The 23,614-nt window shown below is 47.6% G+C and overlaps 1 protein-coding gene across 4 annotated transcripts in view; it reads left to right on the top strand.

The window, feature by feature from the left end:
- Window positions 1–23,614, top strand: part of TMEM161B (transmembrane protein 161B) — a 919,424-nt gene that overhangs the window by 460,617 nt on the left and 435,193 nt on the right. For all 4 annotated transcript variants that reach the window (XM_069627595.1, XM_069627592.1, XM_069627594.1 and 1 more), the window contains exon 8: window positions 19,992–20,132. In XM_069627595.1, the coding sequence (XP_069483696.1) occupies window positions 19,992–20,132 (141 nt within the window). The remainder of the gene's footprint in view (window positions 1–19,991; window positions 20,133–23,614) is intronic.

Raw genomic sequence — 23,614 nt, 5'->3', positions numbered from 1 at the left:
AGTTAGATTGCGTGTTTGATAATGTTAGCTTAGCAGTAAGGGATTCACATGAACCTGTATTGTGGGGAGGAGAGAGTTTCAAAGTTAGTTTGGTTTTAACTATGATGGCGAGATCACAAACGCGAGAGGAGGTGCGATCAAGTCTTGGTAGGGTGTAGTTGTCTGGTATGGCTAGCATAATTGATGGACCAGCTGCTGGGTGGAGCCAAGATTCTGTCAGATAGGAAGTCTAAATCTTCATTAAGTAGTAAGTTAGCTATATCTGTAGCATGGGCTACCATGGAGCGTGCATTAATAAGTGCGCCCTTTGTCCCAAACTGTACTGGTTTCGGGTGTGCTGGCTGTATATTAGTAGTATCTTTCAGGGTGAGGTTTGTCTCTAGGAATAGTCTATTAAGTTGGAGAGGGTGCTGGGAGTGTCTCGTATTGAGAAGATTGATGGCAGCATGACTTAGCGCTGGTTTGGTTAATGGGTCACAAAGCCTTGGGAGTCGGGCACGTAATTTGAGGTTCCTCTGTAGGAGAGTGCAGGGTGCAGTGATCATGTCTATTTGTCTAAGGACGTTATAGGCTGGCGCAAGTTGGAGTGAGTTTAGTAACAATGTGGGATACTGTAGGCTGATAATATGTAGAAGTGATCTAAGTAGAACAGTGTAAAGTAATTGGATATACATTGTGTATGTGGAGTAAGTTTGGGATTATGTAGTGTAAGGTTGTTGGCGATAGGTATAGGTGACGGCGTAGGTCTAGCAATAATGGAGGAGTTGGATACATAGGAACCAGGTGCTATGCTGTGGGGCTGAGCAAATACCACGCGTGATAAGGAAATGATTTGCAGTCGGAGCCAGAGAGGCAGTAGTTCACAATACACAAACAGTAAATCACCTAGATTCGAATTTTGCAGAGGGAGCCAGAAAGGCAGTAGTTCACAATGCACAAACAGTAAATCACCTAGATTCGAATTTGCAGTGAGAGCCTGGAGGCAATAAATCAAGATGCATGAAATATAGATCACTCAGAATCAAATTAGCGATGAGGAATGAGCAAAGGAAAAAGAGTGCATGTACAGCAAGGTGCAGTGTGCACAATCGAGTATGCATCAGAAGTTGGGCTATGAGATGGAGGCTATCACTAAGTGGCACTCAGAATTGACCATAAAATAGTGGGGCACCTAAATTTAATTTTGTAGATTGTAGCTAGGAATTATATATGAGTGGGCATACAGTGTGCAGGCAGCAAGCAAGCATGTAATTGGGCATTCTATAATTCTAAATTCTTTTCCCACCTCCATACATTGGTACTGCTTTGGGAGTCTGTCATAGATGTGGAATACGTCGGAGGACACAATCCCTTCGAAGAACAAGTTATTTTCTTACCTGGTAACGTTCTTTCGATGGGATGTTCCTCCGACGTATTCCACATCGCACCCTCCCAGCCTGCCCCTCTACAGAATTTCTTATGTGATTGCAGCTTACGTGTCCGCAAGGTTTTCTGTAGACATACTGGCAGAAGATTGGTGCCACACGTTCTGGAAAAAAACTACAACTGATGCTGAAGGCGTTGTGCGTCCTACTTATAACATCCGGTGATGTCGGCTCGACGTAGGCCCTCGAGCACAGCGTATCAACGTCATCGACGCAGGACGCCGCAAATTTTCCGAAGCAGCACAGCTGCGGTGATTACCTGTCATAGATGTGGAATATGTTGGAGGAACATCCCATCGAAAGAACATTACCAGGTAAGAAAGTAACTTGTTATTTTGTGTAATAATCAAAAGTATTCTGGTTTATGGTCTTTCCATCGAATTTTTTGCAACAAAATAATTAGCATAAAATGCATTTTATGTCTTTTTGGGGGGGGGTCCTCCCAAGCCCCTGTTTTTTATCCTTTAAAACCCACCACAACAAAAATTAGCCCTTTAACCCTCAAAAACAAACATGCATTAGATGCATATTTAGTTCATTGCAAATCCTCGATTGAAAAAAATTTGATGGAAAGAAATTCGATGCAGAGACCAGATACCAAGTATTTTCTGTACCTTTAAACCAGCAGACACATTCTGGAGGGTTGCCTTGAGTGCTCTAGCAATTTTACCACTTGGAGAGTCAAGAACCCATAGGAAACATCCTTTAAACTAAGTAGGTTTTTATATAATTAGAAATGGAGCCAAAGAAAAATCTCCATTATCGGGTGGCAGAATTGAGGTTTTCATGACGCAGTCAATACCATGTTTATTACCAATAATAACTGAACACTTAAAGTGCAAGGCCTTACTACAAAATGGCTGCATCGATTTGGAACTGTGTTCGATACTACTCTGGCCACATGAATGTAGAAAAACTTAGTTGTCAGTGTAGCCAGTGTGATTGATTCAGTGGATTTGACTTTATAGTTTCCACCATGTCGGCAATTAAGGTTCAATGTGATTTGTGAAAGGGTCCTTAGGGTTGCAGCACCAAAAAACAAAACCCAAATTGAATCACCAGTTATGGGCTCTAAAGAAACCGTAATTTGGCCACTGTGTTACACTATAGCTTTATAGACCTGTAACGAGGGCCGTACCGGGCGTTAAGGCCCTGAAGAGCAAGTTAAAGGCCTGAGAGACCATAACGCCTGGTACTGTGAAGAAGATAAACAGGAGTCCGAGGAGCACGATCGAGAGAGAGAGAGAGAGAGATCGATCGAGAGAGAGATCGAGAGAGATCGAGAAAGATCGAACCGCTGGAGCCATGCACCAGGTGAACAGACTACAGCCAAAAGGGAAGCTGTGACCTGAGGACGACGACTCAAATTTGGTCCAGGACCGAAGGGCTACTTGTGCTACTGCTGAGTCGAACCTCTGGCCATTCCAGGTCCCCGACAAAGCATCTGAGTGAGAGGATGCACAGCTGGGAAGAGACAGACGTCTGTAGAGCTGCTGCAATCCCCGCCGGCTATCCAAAAGCTACCCTAGAAAGGTAGGCAGCTGCTCGGGTAACGCTTGTACCTGCACAGAAAAGACAAACTGGTACTTGGGTGCTAGAGGTCCGGGGAAGCCAGTGGGTGAAAACTGTATCTGAAATGAGAGGTTATGGGACCCTGAGAAGAGATTGCAAGTCTGGGACCTGCACCCATTTGGAAATCAAAGTATAAGAGGGTCTGGGACCCTGAAAATAACCTAGATGGGAGAGAGTGGAATTTGTTTGGCAGGAGAGTGAACCAAGCAGTTATGATATGTCATTATAACTTGCCTGTACACAAGTGTTTCTGGGCGCAACAAGACAAGGGAGGGAAGACCGGGCGGACAAGACAAACGATCTTACTAGGCCTTGCCATTCAGATAGTGCAAGTGCACCAACAAAAAGTGCTGGGGGAAGGGAAGGGGCGAGTGCAATCCGGGCAGATAGCTCTGAGTAAGTGCAGCCAGGGCAGCGTGACTCTTGGTAAGTGCAAGGAGACAGGGGACTGTAGGGTTAATTACATCTCCAAGCGCGGTAGGCCTGGAGGCAGTGCCTGGGGGCTGATCATGTAGGAGCCGGTACCCATTGAGAAACTGAGGGTAGCCAAGCAACCAGTCCGCTCAGCATATAGGTACGTCAGCAGGGGCGGGAGAGAGAGAAAGCAGAGGAGAAAAGGGAGGTTTTGAGAACTTCATGTGGTCCGGCTCAAGTTTGAGAGGGTCAGGGAGGCCACTCCAGAGGGAGGCTCCTTCAGAGGAGAGAGAGATCTACCCCCCACTCTCTGCCTGGAGAAGCTTCTGACCCTCAGAGAGTTAGAGGTGACTGAGCAAAGGGCTCAAGAAGGAAGGTATATTGGAGGAGAGAGTTGGATGTAGTGCAGGACCCAGTCCCAGAAGGCCTTGTGGACCATGCAGATGCTCTTGAACTTGATCCTTGCAGCCACTGTGAGCCACTGTAGAGATTTCAGCCCTGGAGAGATATGGTCCTTGGGCTTGAGGCCAAGGTTAAGTCCTGTTCCGGATTAGTTGCAGAGGGCGGAGAGTAGAGGAAGGCAGATTGAGAAAGCAGCTGTTGCAGTGGTCCAGCCTAGAGAGAACCGGGGCGCTGGTGAGCTTCTGGGGGAAAGTGAGAAAAGGAAGAATATCTCTGAGGAGGTGCAGCTGGTAGTGGGCCTTCTTGGCAAGGTCCATAATGTGAGGAGAGGAGAGAGTGGAGTTGAAGATGGCACCAAGGTTTTTTGCCTCACAGGAAGGTGATGGAAGGTGGCCCAAAGAGGGCAGCCAGAGTGAGAGAGGGAAAGCGGGAGCAAGGTTCCCTGATAAGGATCTTCGTCTTACTGGCATTAAAGCAGAGATCGTTGGAGGCGCACTAATCCTGAATCGCGGATAGACCTTCGGGAATGAGCAAGCGAGAGAGGAGAGGAGGCTGAGGGGAGCCTGAAAGAGAGCCGAGTGTCATCCGCATAACACTGAAAGCTAGAGTAGAACGTAGAGATCAGGTGGGCCAATGGGGCCAAGTAGATATTGAAGTGCCAGGCTCAGAGGATAGAGGCAAGGGTAACACCACATGTGGAGAGAGGTCGAGAGAAAAGGGACCCAAGTTGGACCTGGGAGTGCCGATCCAGGAGGAAGGAGGTTAACCACTCCAGGGCCTGATCCGTGATGCCCAGGTTCTCACAAAGTCGATTGCTCAGGATGGTGTTATTGACCATGTCAAAAGCAAAGGAAAGGTCAAGGAGGATGAGGACCAAAGGAAGGATGGTGTCCAGGTTATAGAGCAGATCTTCACGGGTGTTCAGGGGAACAGTTTCCATCTCTCTGGCTGCTCTGAAATGTTCATGGAGACAACCAACCGATTCATTGTGGAGAGTAAGCTGGGAGATGACCAACTTTCCCAGGAGTTTGCCCAGGAAATGGGTGATGGAGATCGGGCGATAGTTTGCCGACAGGATCAGCAGAAGGCTTTTTAAGTAGCCAGTGCACAAGGGAGTGCTTGAGGAGAGAGGGGAAAGATCCAGTGGCAAAGTGATTGCAGAAATCGGCCAAGAGTGGAGCGAGGTTGTCAATGTGGTCCTTGATAGTTTCTTGAGGAGCAGGGGAGCACCTGTTTGGACAACACTTTCATAGATCAGACTTTTCTAGAAACACCGTCGGGTGTTGTCTGAGAGAAAGAGGAGAAAGGAGGAGGAGAGGGAGAGATGACCAGAGTGGGGCCGAGGGCATTGGAGTGAGAGGAAAAGGACAGCGAGAACAGGATGTCCTGAGTTTCAGTGGTGAAGTGAGAAGCCAGAGCCGCAGAGAGGGTCTGGGAGGGAACAGGAGAGGTGGAGACTGCAGTAGGATTGGCCAGCTCCTTGCAGATTTTGAAGAGTTTGTCCATGTTGTGAGAGGCCTCAGAGACGCGGGCTTGGATGTGTACTCTTCTTGGACAGGACAGATGGTCTGTATTGCCTTTGGAGCAGGGGGCAGTTCATTTTGTCAGAGCATGCGCCCAAGGCCCTCCACGTCCTCTCAGCCACCCTGTACTTGCGTTTCAGGGTGGCGAGCTCGGAGTCCTACCAAGAGTTGCACTTGGAGGTAGGCTTCAGACAGATTCTCATGACAGGGGCAAGGATGTCCAGAGTGTTGGAGATATAAAGATGCCGGTTAGAGAGGGCTGTGTCAGAGTGTGTCAGCCGCAGGGGTCTGAGGAGCGTTGAAAGTAGAGGTAAACTCATCCACTGACACGCGCTTCATGGATTGAATGACCGAGAAGGTAGATGGTAGTGCTGAGGTGGGCTTTGCCTTAGGAACAGAGTTTCAGGTGAGAGGAAAGCTGAAAGTGGTCAGTCTAATTGAGAGGGTTGAGAGGGGGATATCTGACTAGATGAGAACATCCAGGGTGTGTCCGGCAGTGTGTGTTGGACTGGAGGGTAGAGTGGAGAGAGAGTGAGAGTGTTGCAGAGGCTGCAGAACAGGAGGAACTAGAAGCATCCAGGTGGATTTTGAGGTCTCTGTGGAGAGGTTGAGAGGTAGAGGCAAGGAGAGAAGAGGAAGAGTCAGCCTCTTGGGAGGTAGAGGGCAACCTGGCCAGGTGTCAGTCAGAGAGAGGCCAGGAGAGATAGTCTGCAGACCAGGCATTCAAAGGAGGAGTAGGCCTGCATAGGAATGACAGAAGCAGGGACCCACTCCAGAAAGATCAGAGCTACTCCACCTCCAGATCGGTTGGTTTTGGGCTCAGAGAGGATCTTGTAGCCATGAGGGAGGAGAGTGTCAAAACCTTGGACAGAGCTGGACAGAGCTGGCCGTGAACATGTCTTGGTGAAAGCGGGGACATCCAGGTCAAGTTCTTCGAGGAGGTGGCAGATGTCAGAGGAGTGTTTGACAGCAGAGGGACAGTTGAGAGTAGTGACTTGGAGCAGGTTGCAACATTTGCAACATTTGAAAGACTTTCGGGGTGAGATACAGGCTTGAGGTAGACCCAGCGGAAGTGGTAGAGGGGCCCGCGAGTCAGAGGTGGTCACAGGAGGTGGGATAGTAACCAGAGGTGAAGAGGAAGGAGCCAGAAAGGCGGTGGAAGAAGCAGGTGGCAGTGTGTCCATAGAGGTGCTAGTAGGAGTAGCAGGAGAAGAAAGGACATTGATAAGACATGGGAGACCTCCATCGAAAAGGAGATTGGGCTGAGTGCCCTGGACCAAGACTGCCATTCCGATAGACATTAATGATGGTCTTGATATTGATATTTTGATATTGATATTTTATTTGTATCGGGCTCATACACATGGGTTTCACTTGGATGAGTGCCACCATTTATGGGAGAGGAATAGATGGGAAAGGCAAGACCATATGTGGGGTCCATAGGTCTGGAGAGGGAACGACAAAGAGGATGTCGGTTAGGGTCTGTCCGGAGTAAGAACTGGTGTGGGTGTGAGTATCGGCGATAGGAAAGCCAGGGTTGCAGACCAGGTTATCCCTCTTAAAACCTTTCCTACTGGACTTAGTGAGCGGGATAGGATAGGAGATAGAGTAGCAGTTTGAGAAGATGAGAGATTGAGAGCACAATAGATGGTGCGAGGAGGCAAGAAGGGAGCGTGAGGGAGGAAAGAGGCACCTCACAAAGCTAAACACCACGGGAGGCCTTAAGGGGAGGGTTCACACAGATGGAGGGGCACGAGCAGACAACCACAGGCGAACGCAGGAAAATACCCTAACTATGAAATGAAAGGAAGAATGATATTCTTGCACAGGAGCAAACCAACCTTGTACAACTCTAAATTGCTAGTCTGGGACCTGCCCCCATATTAAAGACAAAAGCCTTAAGTAACTAAGAATAAGAGCGTCTGGGACACTGAAAGAAAGACAGTCCACAAGAGGACAGTTGCTTGGCAGGAGAGAAAACCAAGCCTTTCAGAATATTGCGAGTCTGGGAACAGCACCCACACGGACTAATTAATGAGAGTTTAAGAATAAGTGGGTCAAGAACCCTGGAAGTGAAAAGGACTAGTTACAATTAAACCTGAGCTTGGTAGGGAAGTGTGCCAAGTTAGTAGGACAAAGAACTGTGAATCTGAGATGCATATCCTTGTGAAATTACCCAGTGACATTTACCTAAGGAGCCCAGAAGGAAGGAAAGTAGTACAAGGAGGAGTCTAAGGGAAAAGAGTACGACCCTAGCCTTGGAGTGTTACATTTGTGAAAATGTTTACTTTCATCAATTTTGATTACCCGAGAGACTGGAAACTTTTCTGTTGGTTGAACCTTCAATGAACGCTGTACTTTGGGAAGAGATCACCCTTGCACAGTCGATTTAAGTTCTTAGTGTTCGGCACAGAACTAGGCTTTTTTGGGACACAACAGTGACACAATGTTTTAGTTTTGAATTAATGTTTCATTAGTTATCTTTGAGGTAGGGAAACCCCTCTTAGCTTTATGGATAGAGAGGCATTTGTCCAACCCTTTCTTGATCAATAAAAGTTTCTACCCAAAATATGCAACCTTTGTGTCCGAGTCTTACTTCTGCATCCTTAGACTTCTCGGCCCTGCCTGGACTTCAGGCTTCTTTAGCCCAGCTTGGTCTGTTGCTTCTCTTTCCTCCTCATGGGATATTTGGGTTGTTAACCCCATGAGGCGAACAGCCTGCATGGTCTCGTTTCTTTCACCCCTTCTGGAGTATTCATATTCCAGCCCGGCGTGGGCTCTGTTGCTGCCTCGCCACCATCAAGCTGCTCCTCTGATGCTGCTGCGTACCTTCTCAACAGCGGCGCCCCATTTGCATCTGCGTCCTTGACTTTGCTCTGATCTGCATGGTCGGCTGGTTTTTGTTGCTTCTCCCTTGTCTGGGCTTCCGCGTTTGTCAGGGTTTCACCTTCGTTGAAGTGGCAGCACTCTGCAGGCTGACTTGGGTCTCCACCCACAATGCAGACTGTGTGGCTCTCAGCTCTTCCTGTGAGGGAGCGACTTTCATCTGAGCAGGCCTGTGTTTCTCACTCTCTGGCCAATTCCCTCCTCCTCAGTTGACGTCTGGCTGTATTTAGGGTGCTCCATGGAGTTAAAGGGAAGACTCTGTTGGTCCCTGTCTTCATCAAGAGGCGGCAACAAAAATAGGTCCGAAAACCAAACCATCCACTTTAAAGGGGCTATTTGCCTGTTTGGCATGTTGAAACCCCATATAACCCACATACTTTGGGAACTTTGAAGTGAAGGGAGGTGGGATGGAATCCTTACTTGGGCATTCCTTGTCCCCATGGGAGGGAGGGGGGTCACCCCCAGTGGGGATCCCACTTGCCCTGACCCGTAGTGATGGTATTGCGTAGCAGGTTCACCTCCCTAGTCCCAAAGGGGTTGGCTCCCCCACGAAGAGAAATGACAAATTCCCTTAATTCATCACAAGAGGTATTGAACCATGCCTCTTCATCCACCCAATTCCTTTTCCCTCTTCTACTGCCTCATGACCACATTGTGGCCAAGGATGTTTGCGAGCTTCGCTTCAAAGGCACATTTGAACCGGTGCCAATGCACAAGCTCGGTTTTATTATTATTTTTTAAACTAATTCTTCATCTCCAAGGATGATGTTTTGAGGGGTAGTCTACAGCCTAATATTTAGAACACATTTCTTAAAGGAATGTTTGAGGTGGTGTCCTTGACTCAGATTAGATTCTACATAACCATCCATGTGAATCATGGCTGCTTCACTACCTTTCGACACACTAGCCCACAGGTCACCAATCGGGTCCTGTTGCGAGCGTCATCCCACGTGGTAAGGTAGAGCTTTCACTGCTTCATTATTAGAAAGCTTGCAAAGTAAAGCCAGATCAGAGCTGGTTGCTTTACACCTGAGGAAGAATTATTTTAGCCAAAGAAGAATCTAGAATGGAGCAAGTGCCTAAGGGTGATCCGGCTTTCAAGATTTATCCTTTAATGTTATTTATATAGTGCACCGTCTCCAATGAAGTTGGTCTTCAGGCGCTCAGGCGGATCTGTAAACAAAGGAGATGGGGTTGGGTTAGTGGGTGAAGTGGGCGTTGGAAAGTGAGAAGGTGGTGTCCTGTTGGCAACTTCAGTTCGGTGTTCACAGTGCGCTGTGCTTTGGTGTGAATATAGGATCGAAGCAAGTCCTTGTGTGCTGTTGTGTTGATTTGTGTTGATAAACAACTGAGCTCATCAACCAATTTCTCACAAGACTGGTCTTAGTTTGAGGCGGCTATAAAAATGTTTACCAACACGAGAGGGGCTTCATCATTGCTAACTCTACTTATTGCTCATTAATTTTTTTGGAACACCTGTTGACAGGCTAATTTGACCAGATGCCTTTTGAACTCTGACTTTTTTTTTTCAGGGACAGAAATATCATTGTTACAAGAGACGCTGGCATTGTTTCATTTTGACCTTGCAACAATAACTAAACTAGCACTTAAAGGCAAACTGGACCATCCTAGCTGAGGCCTAGCAATTGCTATAGATTTAAAAATTACATTTAAATACATCTCACATTAGAACCAGATAATTCAGAGATACTTTTGATCTATAATGGAACCTATCCAGGTCGACCTCATCTTCTATCCAATTGGTGTTGGCTTTGATTATTGAAGTATGGTTTGAATAGGGGCATCCTCACGCAGTAGTTATAGGGGGTGATTTTAACTCTGAACTGTGAGGAGGACGCGAGATTGAAAGATTCCTCATTGATACCTCTTCTAACTATCTCAGAGAATGTTTTATGGGGGTAATTGGGATCGATTCATGCTTGAGTGGGGTTTGCCACTTGTGCCGGTTTCAGACGATACAGGTGCCAAGGATCTATTCACTTGGATCAGGGGAAATGCGTTTCCTGGATTGATCATATATACGTGTCTAATGATTGAAGACACTTGTGCAGGTCCGTATGTCGCCACAATCCCGATTTAGGTGATCATAGTATTCTACATTTTACATTACACCTACTTGCTGCCTCTTCTGAATTACACCCAGATATGACTATGCTTTCGATTGATCGTGGGGAGCCAACTGTTAGATGGAATGCTCAGTCTTGTCATAAATTCTCACACATATTAACTAAGGCCATTGAGTACTTTGGTCTGTCTGACTTGGGCCATATGCCCCCTCAACTTTCAGCTGTGAATTTGAGCACAATGGTTTCCCAAAGTCTAAACAATCTAACTCAAAAAGGCATGTTAACTCAAAAACGTCAATCTCTCATGCCTGTGATATGAGAATTGTGGAATCAAAAAGATAAAAAGATCTAGGCTTGGTGATCTTGCTAAACATCGTCTCCCCTACCATCAACACAATAACAGTAAAAGGCCCATCTCATTGACCCACAGGAATTACTTTAAATCCTTAAAATTTGAAATGCATAATAAAGACAATCGGCAGTTTTAAAAACAACTGATCTGCCTTAATATATTTGAATTGTGTGCCACTATCCGTAATAAAACAGAGTACACAATCTTACATGGCCTGTCCTATATTGGAATAGGTGTGGGTGGATAAATTATTAGAGGGACACATTTTCCCTGCCTTTGGGATTTACTAAAAAACGATCCTAGGTCTGTGGATTCTGGGCCGTTGCCCTTGGACCTAAGAAGACATTCTCTGGGCCATTTCTAGAATTAAGGCCTGGAGGGCACCTGGTCCGGATAGTCTGGCCGCAGTGGTTATTAAAAACTCCCCCAAAATGTTGTGTTCCCTTCTCAAAGTCCTTTTTGATGTAATCTACAAGAATTATGTCTTGCCTACGACATACAGGGAGTCCATAATCCTTCCAATCCAAAAGAGAAGGTATTTGGAGAAAACTAGAGGCCCATCGCCTACTAGATGCTACAAGCAAAATATTTTGTTCCCTCCTGTTAAGAGACCAACTTTAACATCAGTCTCCGACATCTGGGAATTAGCTCGATATATCAGGAGAGCTTTAGGTCTCAAATGGGAACTGCCTTAAATGTGACCATCATGGCACATCTACAAGCCTCGATTAAAAAAGATTCGCCGGAAACTAACTATATGGCATCCATAGATGTGTCCAGCGCATTTGATCGCATAGAGAGACTCACCCTGTGGCATAAATTATGAGGTAGATTGGTGCCGGAGAAGTTAGCTCAGCTGATGGCATTGTTGCATGATGGAAAAATTATAAATGCCAGGCTTTCCAGGAAGGACGCTCTGTCTAAGACTATTGAAACCTTTCTAGGGATAAAAAAAGGATGTTTCCTGGCACCACTACTTTTCAACTCCTACATCTTTAATATTGACCATCTATGGGAGAACAGGAACACCTTGCCTGTTAAACTGGGCCACTTAAAACTGAATTGGTTTTCTTTCGCAAATGACTTGGTCTTCTTTGATAAGACTCTTATGGGTCTCCAGAGAAAGCTAAACCTATTCTATCAGTACACATGTAATAACGACCTACTTGTTAATGGTCAAAAGTCCAAAATTGTCATCTTTACTACCAAGACAAAACCCAAGACGAAGTACTGAGAAATTGGAAAACAAAGGTTCCACAGAGTGCTCTCCTTGGGATACCTAGGCTACAATTTATCAAGTGGCAACTCTCTGGTTGCTTGGAAGGAATATTTGAAAAATAAGGCACAACCTTTAATTAACCATCTAAAAGGTATATACAGACAACTGTGTAAATTCTCTATGCTCCCTTTGATTAGATTCCATCTTGCTAATATTAAACCTATTATGTTGTATGGCCTAGATATGACAACAGTGCATGTGGGACTACATTTAAATGTCATTCAGGGACATATTTGGAAAGAGACTCTGGGTCTCACTAATTCTCTCCCAAATATGATACTTGGGCATGAACTGGAACTATTTTCTTTACACAAGGGACATCTGTGGAGACAACTGTATAGCTATGCCATGATCACACCCTAACCCTCTAATTCTTTATATATCTATATGAAAACTATGGTATCTGAGAGATCTGTAGAATCCATCAATGTCTTCAAGGAGAACATGACTAACCTTTTGGATCTTATCCGTTCCTCTGAGGATGAACTTCTCAATCGTCTTGATACTACCAAATACACATTGTTCAGGTGTGACTGGGTTGAGACTATTAAGCAGTTGGTTATATGTAGCTCTTACAGAGAATATACCAAGTTCCCTATGAAAAAATGTGAATTACCAATGTTTTGTCAAATCTTTCTTTGCAACAAGGCTCACTCTATGTACCTCTGCTTTTGTCTCAACCAGTTGCCGACACGTGAACGTACTGTCCACTGGAATAAGCAGTAAGATTTAGTCTTAGACTGTCGTTTCTGTAAAGGTCCATTTTCCTTGGAAACCTTAAGGCATCTGGTTACGGCCTGCCCCATCTTGAGAAACATTAGGAACCAACACTGAATCCACCTCAATGGGCTCTGAATATTTGGGGGATATGTTTGGTTACGCCTTATGTGGGGCGAAAACATCCCATTAATACTTGTCCTGTATCAATTTCTTGAGGAATTTGTGAGCATTAACTCTTGAGTGTTGAATTTGAGTTTTATGTTTTGAATTGCCCAAACCTTTTTGGACGACAGTTTTATTTTAAGTAATCTGTAATATGGAATTTGAATTGACTACTTAGTCCTGTATTTTACTGCATGTATATGTTTGAGAAATGCTATATACATTTTCTTTGTTTCTTATTTGTGTCTAAAGGTTCTGAAATGTGAAAGGTTCATTTGGAAACCACTTTCACTGTTTGAACTTGAAAATGTCCAATCTGTTAATTTTGAAAATGAGCCAAATTTGCTCACTCTAGCATGCTCTAGTTGGGAAAGCTTTCCCACTTCCTGTGTTACACTCGGGCACTAGTCTACTGCTTCTAGGTCCTTCTGCCTTCTATATCTTATATACTTGCACATATTTTGTGGCCCAGAGTGAAGTGGCAGATGCCATCCCTGCAATTGGCCTGTGGCTGCAGTGGTTCCACTTGAGGAGGTTTGGACCACTTGTGGCTGCAGTCGTTCCACTTGAGGAGGTGTGGACCATTTGATTACTTTGGCTGCTGGAGTGCATTATGGTTACTCTAATGGAATCATCCATTCAGTCTTCTTAGCTGTGAGCAGTTTAATTGGACTAATGCCAAGTTAATGCCCACAGATGTAATGATGAGGTAATTAGGTTTGAAGATGCGTCTTCAATTTTTAAAGTATACAAAAATTAAAAACTAAAATCACTCATCGCTACGGGTCAATTGCAGAGTTTCATTTTGCCCATTGTATTGGGTGTAGACTACCCTTGTCCATTGTGGTCTTATAATTTCTGCTTTTAAGTTAAGATGAAGTAATCATTTGTGAGGAAAAAAGGGTAAAGTCTGTATCCTTGTTTTTTTTAATTTGGCCCCAGAATCAATGTTTCGAGGGGATTGTGTCCTCCGACGTATTCCACATCTATGACAGGTAATGACCACAGCTGTGCTTCTTCGGAAAGTTTTTCGGCGTCCTGCGTCGATGACGTTGATACGTTGTCCCTCGAGGGCCTACGTCGAGGGTCGATGTCACCGGATGTTATATATAGGACGCACGGCGCCCGTAGCCTCAGTTCTGTTTTTTCTACAAATGTATTTGCTTCGGAATCTCGCCACGCTCGATTCTTCTACTTCGAAAGCGATGTTTTCTTCTACCCCGAAGTCCGGCTTTAAAAAATGTCGGGACTGCGGTTCGAAAATGTCCATCACGGACCCGCATGACATCTGCCTCTGGTGCCTCGGCGAAAGCCACGCCACCGACGACTGCGATGTCTGCCAGTCCCTGACATCGAAGGCCTTGCGGTAACGGAAGAAGAAATTAAAGGTAGGTAGGGTGTCTAAGCCCACAAGTCAAAATGCGCTGGGCTTTTGACCGACGACTTGAGGGGCGAAGGAAGATTGCCGTAGGCGTGCCAGATCCAGGTGCCGGTCCTCGACGGGTCGGAATCTGTGAAGCCTTCAAGGAAGGCATTGACGCCATCGGCGCCGTGTCCGTCGAAGGGCTCTCTTGGGGTTCTGGCCTCAAAGAAGTTGTCAACACCATCGGCTCAGTGTCCGTTGAGGGACGCTCTCGAGGCTCTGCCCTCGAGGAAGTTGCTGACGCCGTCGGTGCCTCGTTCGACGTCAACGCCGATTCCCTCAATGCTTTTTGTGGAAGATTTGCCGGAGGTACCCCATAGGTGCCCCGTAGGGCTGTCGAAGCTCCGATGAAGGCTCTCAGTACGTCTGTGAGGCCTGTTTTTGAGCCCTTCTCTGTTCCTCCACCCAGATTGGATTTGTTCCAACCATTAGATTATATTCTGGAGGTCGAAGAAGGGTCTGATGAGGAGATGGTTGTGCCTCCTGATGTCCCTGATTACTTTTAGTCTGGTCAGTCATATGGAAGAAATCCATCAGTCCTTGCATGATGCCAGTGGTCTTGACACCTCTCGGGAGGTAGAGTTTAGCAGGCCTGAGCCTGGGACACATGCCGAAACCTCCTATAGGCATCTCATGTCCAGGGTGACTGAATACTTGGGGTGGTCTGCTCCACCTGTTGATATTGATCAGGATGATCTGACGGACATCCTGGGCCAAGGTCCACCCACTGACCTGGTGTTGCCATTTCACATGGCTTTGAAAAGAAGGGTGGCAGCGGCTTGGACTGCTCCGGAGAGTCTCCCGGCAGTTAAGTCGCTTCCGAAAAAATACTGCCCAGCCAGTAGTGACCCCTGCTACTTGTCGATGCAACCTACTCCAGAGAGTTTGGTGGTGTAGGCGGCTATGGCCCCAGCAAAGCAGGCTGTTTACCCTACCGTCCCTCCTGATAGGGACGATAAGCGCTTTGATGGTTGGGCGAAGAAGGTCTTTTCATCTGGGGGTATGGCTTTGAAGGCAGCCAACTCTGTGTCTTGGCGAGATTCACTCGCACTCTGTGGAATTGTACATCTTTGGCGGCTGAGAACGGGATGGTTTTCTAACCCTTGTGCAAGACGGCAAGGATGCCATGTGTGAATCCGTTCAGTCGGGTCTGGACATGGCAGACTGTGTCAGCCAGTCCATGGCTGCGAGCACCGGGATACGCAGGTTTGCGTGATTGTGGAAGTTGGGGTTATGATATGATGATATGATATGGCATTTGTAACGCGCCTATACACAAGTGTTTCAAGGCGCGACGAGGCAGGGAGGGGGGGAAAAAGGGGAGACAGACAACAATTCTACTAGGCCAGGTGTCATTCAGATCGCACAAATGCATGGGTAGGGGGACGGGAAAAGTGCAAGGGGGAAAGGGAGAGGGGAAAGTGCAGTACAGGGTTAGTAATGAACAAGATAAATAATAAGGGCCAGCTGGTGGCAAGTGCAAGATAAGTGCAGACACGTGCTGGGAAGGGGGGATGTAGGGATACAGAGACAGTCCCGCAGTGCAGGGGTTGCCAGGAAGGCAGTGCAGGGGAGAGTGGCTGGGCCAAGGACCGAGATTGGTGAGTGGCCCAGTTGCTGATTCAGTACAGTTTCTGTGATTTAGCAGGGGAGAGGGAGAGAGAGAAAGCAGAAGCAAAGAGGAAGGTTTTGAGGTGCTTCCGGAACCGGAGATGGTTCTCCTCAAGTTTGCTACTGATGTGCAATCCCGGCTTCTCAACATGCCCTTTGATGGTGTCCATCTGTTTGTCAGCAAGGCTGACGAGAGTCTTGAGAGGTTGCAGACCGCCAAAGCTGCAGCGAAGTCTTTGAGCGCTGCAGTCCGTCAACCTCAGCCTTTTGTCCTAGGGTACAGCAATGGAGGGGAGGTTCCTTTCGTTACTACTCTGCCTTTGGTAGATCGAGGGGAGCTGCTAGTCAAAGGGGCCACCGTAGGAGTACCAGAGGTGGAAAGCAAGGTACTCAAAGTGCCAAAGCCACTTGGGCAGTTGCCTCTTTGCCCTCAGGCATTGCCGCAGCCGAAGCCGCTCAGTCATGAGGCCATGTCCTATGGTTTGCCGGTTGGGGGCAGACTTGCGCAGCATATTGGAGAATGGCGAGCCATTACTTCATATGTGTGGGTTCTGGAGATCAGGCCTCACGACAATCCACCGGGTAAGCTCTCTTTGAAGCGTCCGGATCTGCTCCTTGCGCAGGAAATCCTATCCCTGCTGGAGAAAGGAGCCATAGAACTGGTGCCTGTAGCGGAGAGGAACAAGGGATGGTATTCCCCTTATTTTTTTGATCCCGAAAAAGGACAGGGATTGAGACCCATCATGGACTTGCGTTGGTTGAACAAGCTCCTCAGAAAGGACAAGTTCAAGTTGGTAACTCTTTCTCAAGACCTCCAGGCCCTTCAACTTCAGGATTGGTTGGTTTCTCTCGACCTCAAGGATGCTTACTTTCATGTGCCGATTCATCCCAAGGTTCACGGTTGGCGACTCGCATTTTCAGTTTCGGGTCCTGCCGTTCGGATTGACCTCCGCCCCGAGGGTCTTCACCAAACTGATAGTGGTGGTGGCGGCGTATCTCAGGAAAGGGGGAGATTCACATCTACCCCTACCTGGACGATTGGTTGATCAAGGTGCTCTCCCGAGCAAGCCCTGGATCATCTGTCCGTCACCTGCCACTCCCTCCACAAGTTCACCTGCCACTCCCTCCACAAGTTGGGCTTCTCCCTCAATTTAAAGAAGTCTCATTTGACACCTACCCAGGGGCTCCAATACATCAGAGCAGTGCTCGACACATCCCTGGGGCAGTGTTCGCCTCAACAGGTGAGGGCTCATCACATTCTGCAGATGGTGGTCAAGTTTCAACATGCCCAGAGTCTCCCGGCATTCGAATTCTTGAGATTGCTCGGCCTCATGCATCCTGCATTTTCCTGGTGCCAGAGGCAAGGCTGCGGATGAGATCTCTGCAGTGGGCTCTCAAGATGCAGTGGTCGCAGTTCTCCGGCAGGATGTCGGATCCCGTTTAGATTCCGCCCTCGGTCGCCTAGGATCTTCTGTGGTGGTCATCGAAGGCAATCTGATGAAGGGTGCTCCATTTTGGCAACCATGGCCGGAGGTGACAATCGTGACGGACGCATCCCTCACGGATTGGGGAGCTCATGCCAAGGAGTTGACAACCAGCGGACGTTGGTCTCCGTTGGAGTCCAGACTCCACATCAATTTTTTAGAGCTGTGGGCCATCAGGCTATCCCTGAAGGCATTTCTGCCATCTCTGCGGGGGGAAGAATGTCCTGATCATGACAGACAATAAGGTGGCCATGCACTACCTCAACAAAAAAGGGGGGCAGGGTCACTCCCGTTGTGCAGGGAGGCGATTCAGCTCTGGTTCTGGGCCATCCAGCAGGATATATTGATCTCGGCAGTTCATCTGGCCAGAGACGAAAACATGGCGGCGGATGCTCTGAGCAGGCAGAGCAGTCTCTCACGAGTGGGAGCTGGCTCAGAGTTCTTTTGGAGAACTTCGCCCTTTGGGGAACCCTACAAGTGGATCTCTTTGCCACCAGTGTCAACCGGAAGTGCGAGAGATTCTGCTTGCGGGAATTTCCTGTAAGAGGAACCTTAGGAGACGCGTTCAAAGTGGGGTGGTCCTTCCCACTGCTGTATGCGTTTCCTCCAGTCCCCGTCATTCCTCAAGTGTTGAGGAGGTTACGGAGGTTCGGTTCCCGAATGATCCTCATTGCTCCGGCATGGGCCAGGAGAGCGTGGTACCCGGACCTTCTAGAGATTTCCATCTGCCCTACACACCGTCTTCCCTACCGACACAATCTTCTCTCACGGGAGGGGGGTCGGTTTCTCCATCCAGAGGGCAAGTCTTTCAGCCTTCATGCTTGGTATCTGAAAGGTTGAGGTATAGGGATTGGGACCTCCCTGAAGATGTGATGGAGGTGTTGCTTTCGGCCAGAAGGCCCGCAACGAAATCCCTGTACCGTTGCCATTGGAGCAAGTTCTGTGACTGGTACAGGGTACAGAATGTGGATCTTTTCCAATGTTCCATTCCTTTGGTTTTGTCTTTTTTGCTTTTGTTAGCCCACAAGGGCCTGCAAGTGGGTACCATTAAGGGTTACTTGGCGACGCTGACTATATTTAAGCTCTCGTCTGAGGAATGTTCTTATTTTAAGATTCCTTTGATTTCACAGTTTCTAAAAAGGCTATCTAATGTGTTTCCACCGTCGCTTTTCCAGGTGCCGGGATGTGATTTGAATTTGGTTTTAAAGTTCCTGATGGGAGTGCCGTTTGAGCCCTTACTTTCTTGTCCGTTGCGACTGTTATCCTTTAAAACTGTATTTTTAGTTGCGGTTACTTCCGCACACAGTGAGTGAGTTGCAGGCACTTTTCCGCCAAGCCACCCTTCACTGTGTTCCATAAGGACAGGGTTGTCCTTAGGGTGCAGCCTTTTCTTCCCAAGGTTGTCGGAATTCCATTTGAGCCAGAAGGTAATTCTTCCAGCGTTTTATCCTCCTCCATATCCTGGTAAGGAAGAGGAGAGGCTCCATAGGTTGGATTTTAAGATAGGAGAGCTTTGAGTTTCTATCTCTCACAGATGTCCCAGGTGAGAGTGGACAATCAACTCTTTGTTTATTATGCTGGAAGGCGTTTAGGCCAGGCTGTTTCCAAGCAGACTTTGTCCAGATGGATCATTTTGACCGTTTGGTGGGTAAGGACCCTCCAGTAGGCTTACAGGCTCACTCTACTAGGGGTATTGCGGCCTCCACTGCTCTATAGAGGGGCGTTCCGATTTGCAATATTTACGAAGCAGCAGCATGGGCCTCTGTCCATACTTTTGTGAGACAAAATTCCTTGGATTCTATCCATGGGCAGGATTTGGCCTTTGGTAAGGCAGTCCTCTATTCTGCAATTTGATTGGGCATTCTAGTATTCTACATTTGTAAATTCTTTTCCCACCTCCATGCTTTGGTACTGTTTTTGGGAGTCTGTCATAGATGTGGAATACGTCGGAGGACACAATCCCCTCGAAGAACAAGTTACTTACATTATCTGGTAACTTTCTTTCGATGGGATGTTCCTCTGACGTATTCCGCATCGAACCCTCCCAGCCTGCCCCTCTACAGAATTTCTTATGTGATTGCAGCTTACTTTTCCGCAAGGCTTTCTGCAGTCATATTGGCAGGAGATTGGTGCCACACGTTCTGGGGAAAAAACTACAACTGAGGCTACGGGCGCCGTACGTCCTATATATAACATCCGGTGACGTCGGAGACCCTCGAGGGACAATGTATCGGCGTCATCGACACAGGATGCCTACGCCGAAAATGTTTCCGAAGCAGCATAGCTGTGGTCATTACCTGATATAGATGTGGAATACGTCGGAGGAACATCCCATCGAAAGAACGTAACCAGATAAGTTAAGTAACTTGTTCTTTTTGTGGTGGACATTTTAGGCAAATATTAATTTAAAACATTAAACATCTAATTGAGGATTTTTATGGAAGGTAATATCCGGCTATGTAAAACCTTTTTGACGGTTTTCTTGGTAATGCTGTTGAATGTCATTGTCTTTACGCAGCAGTAAATTTGTGTTTTAGGTCAGTCCTTGTTTAAAAGACACGTTAGAAAGTGCCAGTTACTAATTGTTATATCTGCTCATTTTATAAAAAAAGTTGCTCTGAATGCTTTTAACTGAATACTTTTTTTTCATAGGGGCCCTGTCTCCAAACTTTCTTTCAAGTTACTATTGGCTGTACTGTGCTCCCTTATTGGTGCTTTTTTGACATTTCCTGGTCTGCGACTTGCTCAGATGCACCTGGATGCCCTGAATTCAGCCACTGAAAAATCTACACAGTAAGGAGATATTCATATCCAAGTGCAGTAATTTATTGACAAACATTAATGGTTTATTGTTGGTGCATGCAGGCAAATTGTCAAATATTGATGGTTATTTTTTGTTACCCCACATCAGTGCAATAACATGGAAACAGGCAAAATATTTTTTTTAGAACTAAACTATGTACATAATCCTACATCCTGCCACTTTCACACATAATCACACAGCCTCCTCCTCCTGGGTGATTTCAACATCCAACTGGACTCCCCTGGCTCTGCATCCACTCTCTTCACTGACCTCTGCACCTCTCTTTCCCTCTCATTCTCCCTTCTGGGCCAACCCACTCAGCTGGACGCCCTCATACACTCTTTCCACCCCACTAGTCATCCCTCTCTCCTGGTCAGATCACTCTCTCCTCCCCTCCCATCTGGCTCCCTTTGGCCCTCTGACCGCCCCCAAAAAGCCCAGCCAACCTCATTCACCAACATCTGCCCAATGAAACGAGTGTCTGCTGCTGCCTTTGCTTCCACCTTCAACCCTCCTCACCACCTGACCCCTGATACTACCTCTGACTCTGCTCTCAGCAACTTCCACCTTTCCATCACCAACACTCTTGACATTCTTGCCCCAGTCATGAGGATCCACCTGAAACCTGCATCTAAGCGCAACACCTGGTATGACTCTGAACTTGCAGCCCTGAAACGAAAGTGCAGGGTGGCGGGGACGGAAGTGGCAAACCTCAGGCTCATCCCTGACAAACTGGCCTGCCTCCTGCTCCAAAGACAATACAGATTCTCCATCCGTGCCAAGAAAAGGGCCCACATACAGGCACTGTTTTCCAGTGCATCCAACAACACGGCAGAACTTTTCATGATCTGCAGGGAACTTGTCAACCCTTCTGCAGTCTTCTCCTTCCAGGCCCTCTGCAACGCACTGGCCACACACTTCACAACCAAAACTCAGAATGTCCTGAACACCCTTGCCATCCTCCCTCCCATCTCATCCCACACCCCCTTGCCTCCCTTGCCCCACACCCTGCTCCTTCCTCCTTCTCCTGTCACACCTGAAGAAGTTACTGGAGTTGTCCGCTCCATGAAGGTCTCGTCTAAACAGGTCTCCCATTGCTCATCCAGGACCATTAAGGATAACATTGTCTCTCTTGCCCCAGCACTCGCTGATATCTGCAATCACTCTTTTGTCACTAGATCCTTCCCCTTCTCCCTTAAGCACGCCCTTGTACGCCCACTGCTGAAAAACTTCAACCGCATTGTTCAAGTTTCGGACACTCAATTGATTTCCACCTTTAACAGGTCGAAGACATATGAACTGGTAAACCAGTTTCTGATGCTTGTTAATCTGCTTAGAATCACATGCTGTGCATATAGACAGACATCCAGTGGTCACCACAGAGTATTGCATCTTGTCTTTCGAGAATCGAAAGGGGATGTCGACATGGGCGTGCCTGTTACACTATCCCTAACGTGACTTGTAGTGTACCCAAAATCCCTCACGCGTCTAGGTCCCTAAGGTTGTTTTTTTTCCACCCAGCATACTGGTCGCCTTATACACGGGGCTCGTCCATAGACATTGCTTATTGTTCCATTGACCTTTGGTCGAATATTATATTATTATTCAAGAGCACCCTGACCGTCCTTCCTATCAACGGCTGTTCCGGATCTCTGCCGAAACCTCCACGGACCTTCGGACGGTGATCCAGTTGGCCTCGCCGACCACGTGACCGGGCCTTCCAGCCGGCCTACACAGTAGGGAGAGTAGGGTCGGAGTGGACATTTCTGTAAACACTGAGAATGCCTTTCCCTTTCCTCCATCTTTCCTCTCTGGTCTTCGTCACTTGCCTTATCCTCCGCTATGGCGAGGACTCCCTTTAGGTTTTGCCCCATTTGTAAGGGAACATTTCCTTGGAGAGATAAGCATGTATGGTGTAACCGTTGCTTGCCCCTCGATCACGACGTAAAAGGTTGTGCGGCTTGGAAGCTCCTCCGTCCGAGGTCATTGAAGGAGCGCCGTGTCAAGCGGTGGGCGGCCTACGGGATGTCAAAGGCCGAATTCTTCCGCTGCCGCAACTGCCAATTGCGACGAGGGCTTCAGTGACGAGCAGGCCTCCAACTCGGAGGTCATTGACCTTTCGGCGGAGCGCACCCGCTCCGCGTCGTCTGTCCCCAGCCCCGCCAGGCACGGCTCAGGAACTGCTATGGGGAATGTACACCCCGGAGACAAAGACAAACACTCTCAACTCACTAAACACACAACCCCTGGCCAGTCTTCGACGTCGAAGCGGACCACAGCACCAACTGGCACACCAGAGGTTTCAGCTGTGCCCGCCGACCGTCAAGATCAGCAGCCCTCCTCGCAGCCGCAGATGCACCGGGCACTCTAAATTGAAGGGCTAAATTGAATATTCCAAGAACCGTCAAGACGCATCGTAAGAAGGCGTCTGCCAACGGCAAGGCCCCGGTTACGCCGAAGACTACACAACTGCAGGCCCAGGCTACGCATCTCCCTACTGTGAAGGGCTTTACCGAAAGCATTGCGAGAATCGTTTCGGTGGACGCTAAGAAACGACAGTCAAAAGTTTCGACGACGCCCGCGGGCAAGCCCATGATTTCGTCGAAATCCAAAGATAGGCTGAAGGAAATACCTGAACTCTCCTCCAAGCCTAAGGAGAAGCACAGGGACACGCAACCTCTGTCGGTCCCTCTGGAAGATTTTTTGGAAGGCGAATAAGGTATTTCTTTGGCATTGAGACAAAAATCTCGATGTTTGGCGTCAGAGGATAGTATAAAAGAGCCTTTCCCCCTTCTACAACCCCCTTGGTCTTCTGTTTGGACCACGGAAACATTTAAGAGTTGTATGGAGAGGCTCGACAGGTTTCTAACCCTCTCAGAGCACTCCACCCCCAAAAGACCATGGGAAGAAGACCTTTTGACCACTGTGGCTAAATTTTCAAGAATGTTTGATCCCTCTCAGGGGGAGAATGTGTACACTTACGACATCACTGAGGAGGAGGTTCCTGCAGACACTCAGGATGATGATCATTTCATTGACCCTGAGGAAATAAATGTCTCCATAGAGAGTTGGGAGGGAAAACCCGGATATGGGTGACCCTCAGCCTTGGCAGTCTCCAAATCCTTCACCAAATCCTGATGCCCTGTGTTTTGATTTCCCCCCAGACCACTCCCACTAGTCAGCCCTCTCCAGTGGACGATCAAATGACATTTAACACCATGTTGTGCAAAACAGCAGAACATTTCAAGAGCGCCACCGATTAAGCTGTTCCTGAGTCTGACTTTGTAGAAGACCTTCTTAAAGAGAAACCGCCAGCCAGCCAGGCTATTCCTCTTCTAAACTCATTTAAAAAGCATCTGGCTCCCTCGTTATCTACACCTGCCCTCACAAGAACAGTTAATTCAAGAATAGAAAATCTATTTCAGCCTTCCCCCTCTGATCCCCTTTACATCAGAGGTCACTCCACCCCAGA

This window comes from Ambystoma mexicanum, chromosome 6p (assembly GCF_040938575.1).
Source record: "Ambystoma mexicanum isolate Mex_15411 chromosome 6p, UKY_AmexF1_1, whole genome shotgun sequence".
NCBI lineage: Eukaryota > Metazoa > Chordata > Amphibia > Caudata > Ambystomatidae > Ambystoma > Ambystoma mexicanum.
This window is presented reverse-complemented; position numbering and strand designations above follow the sequence as displayed.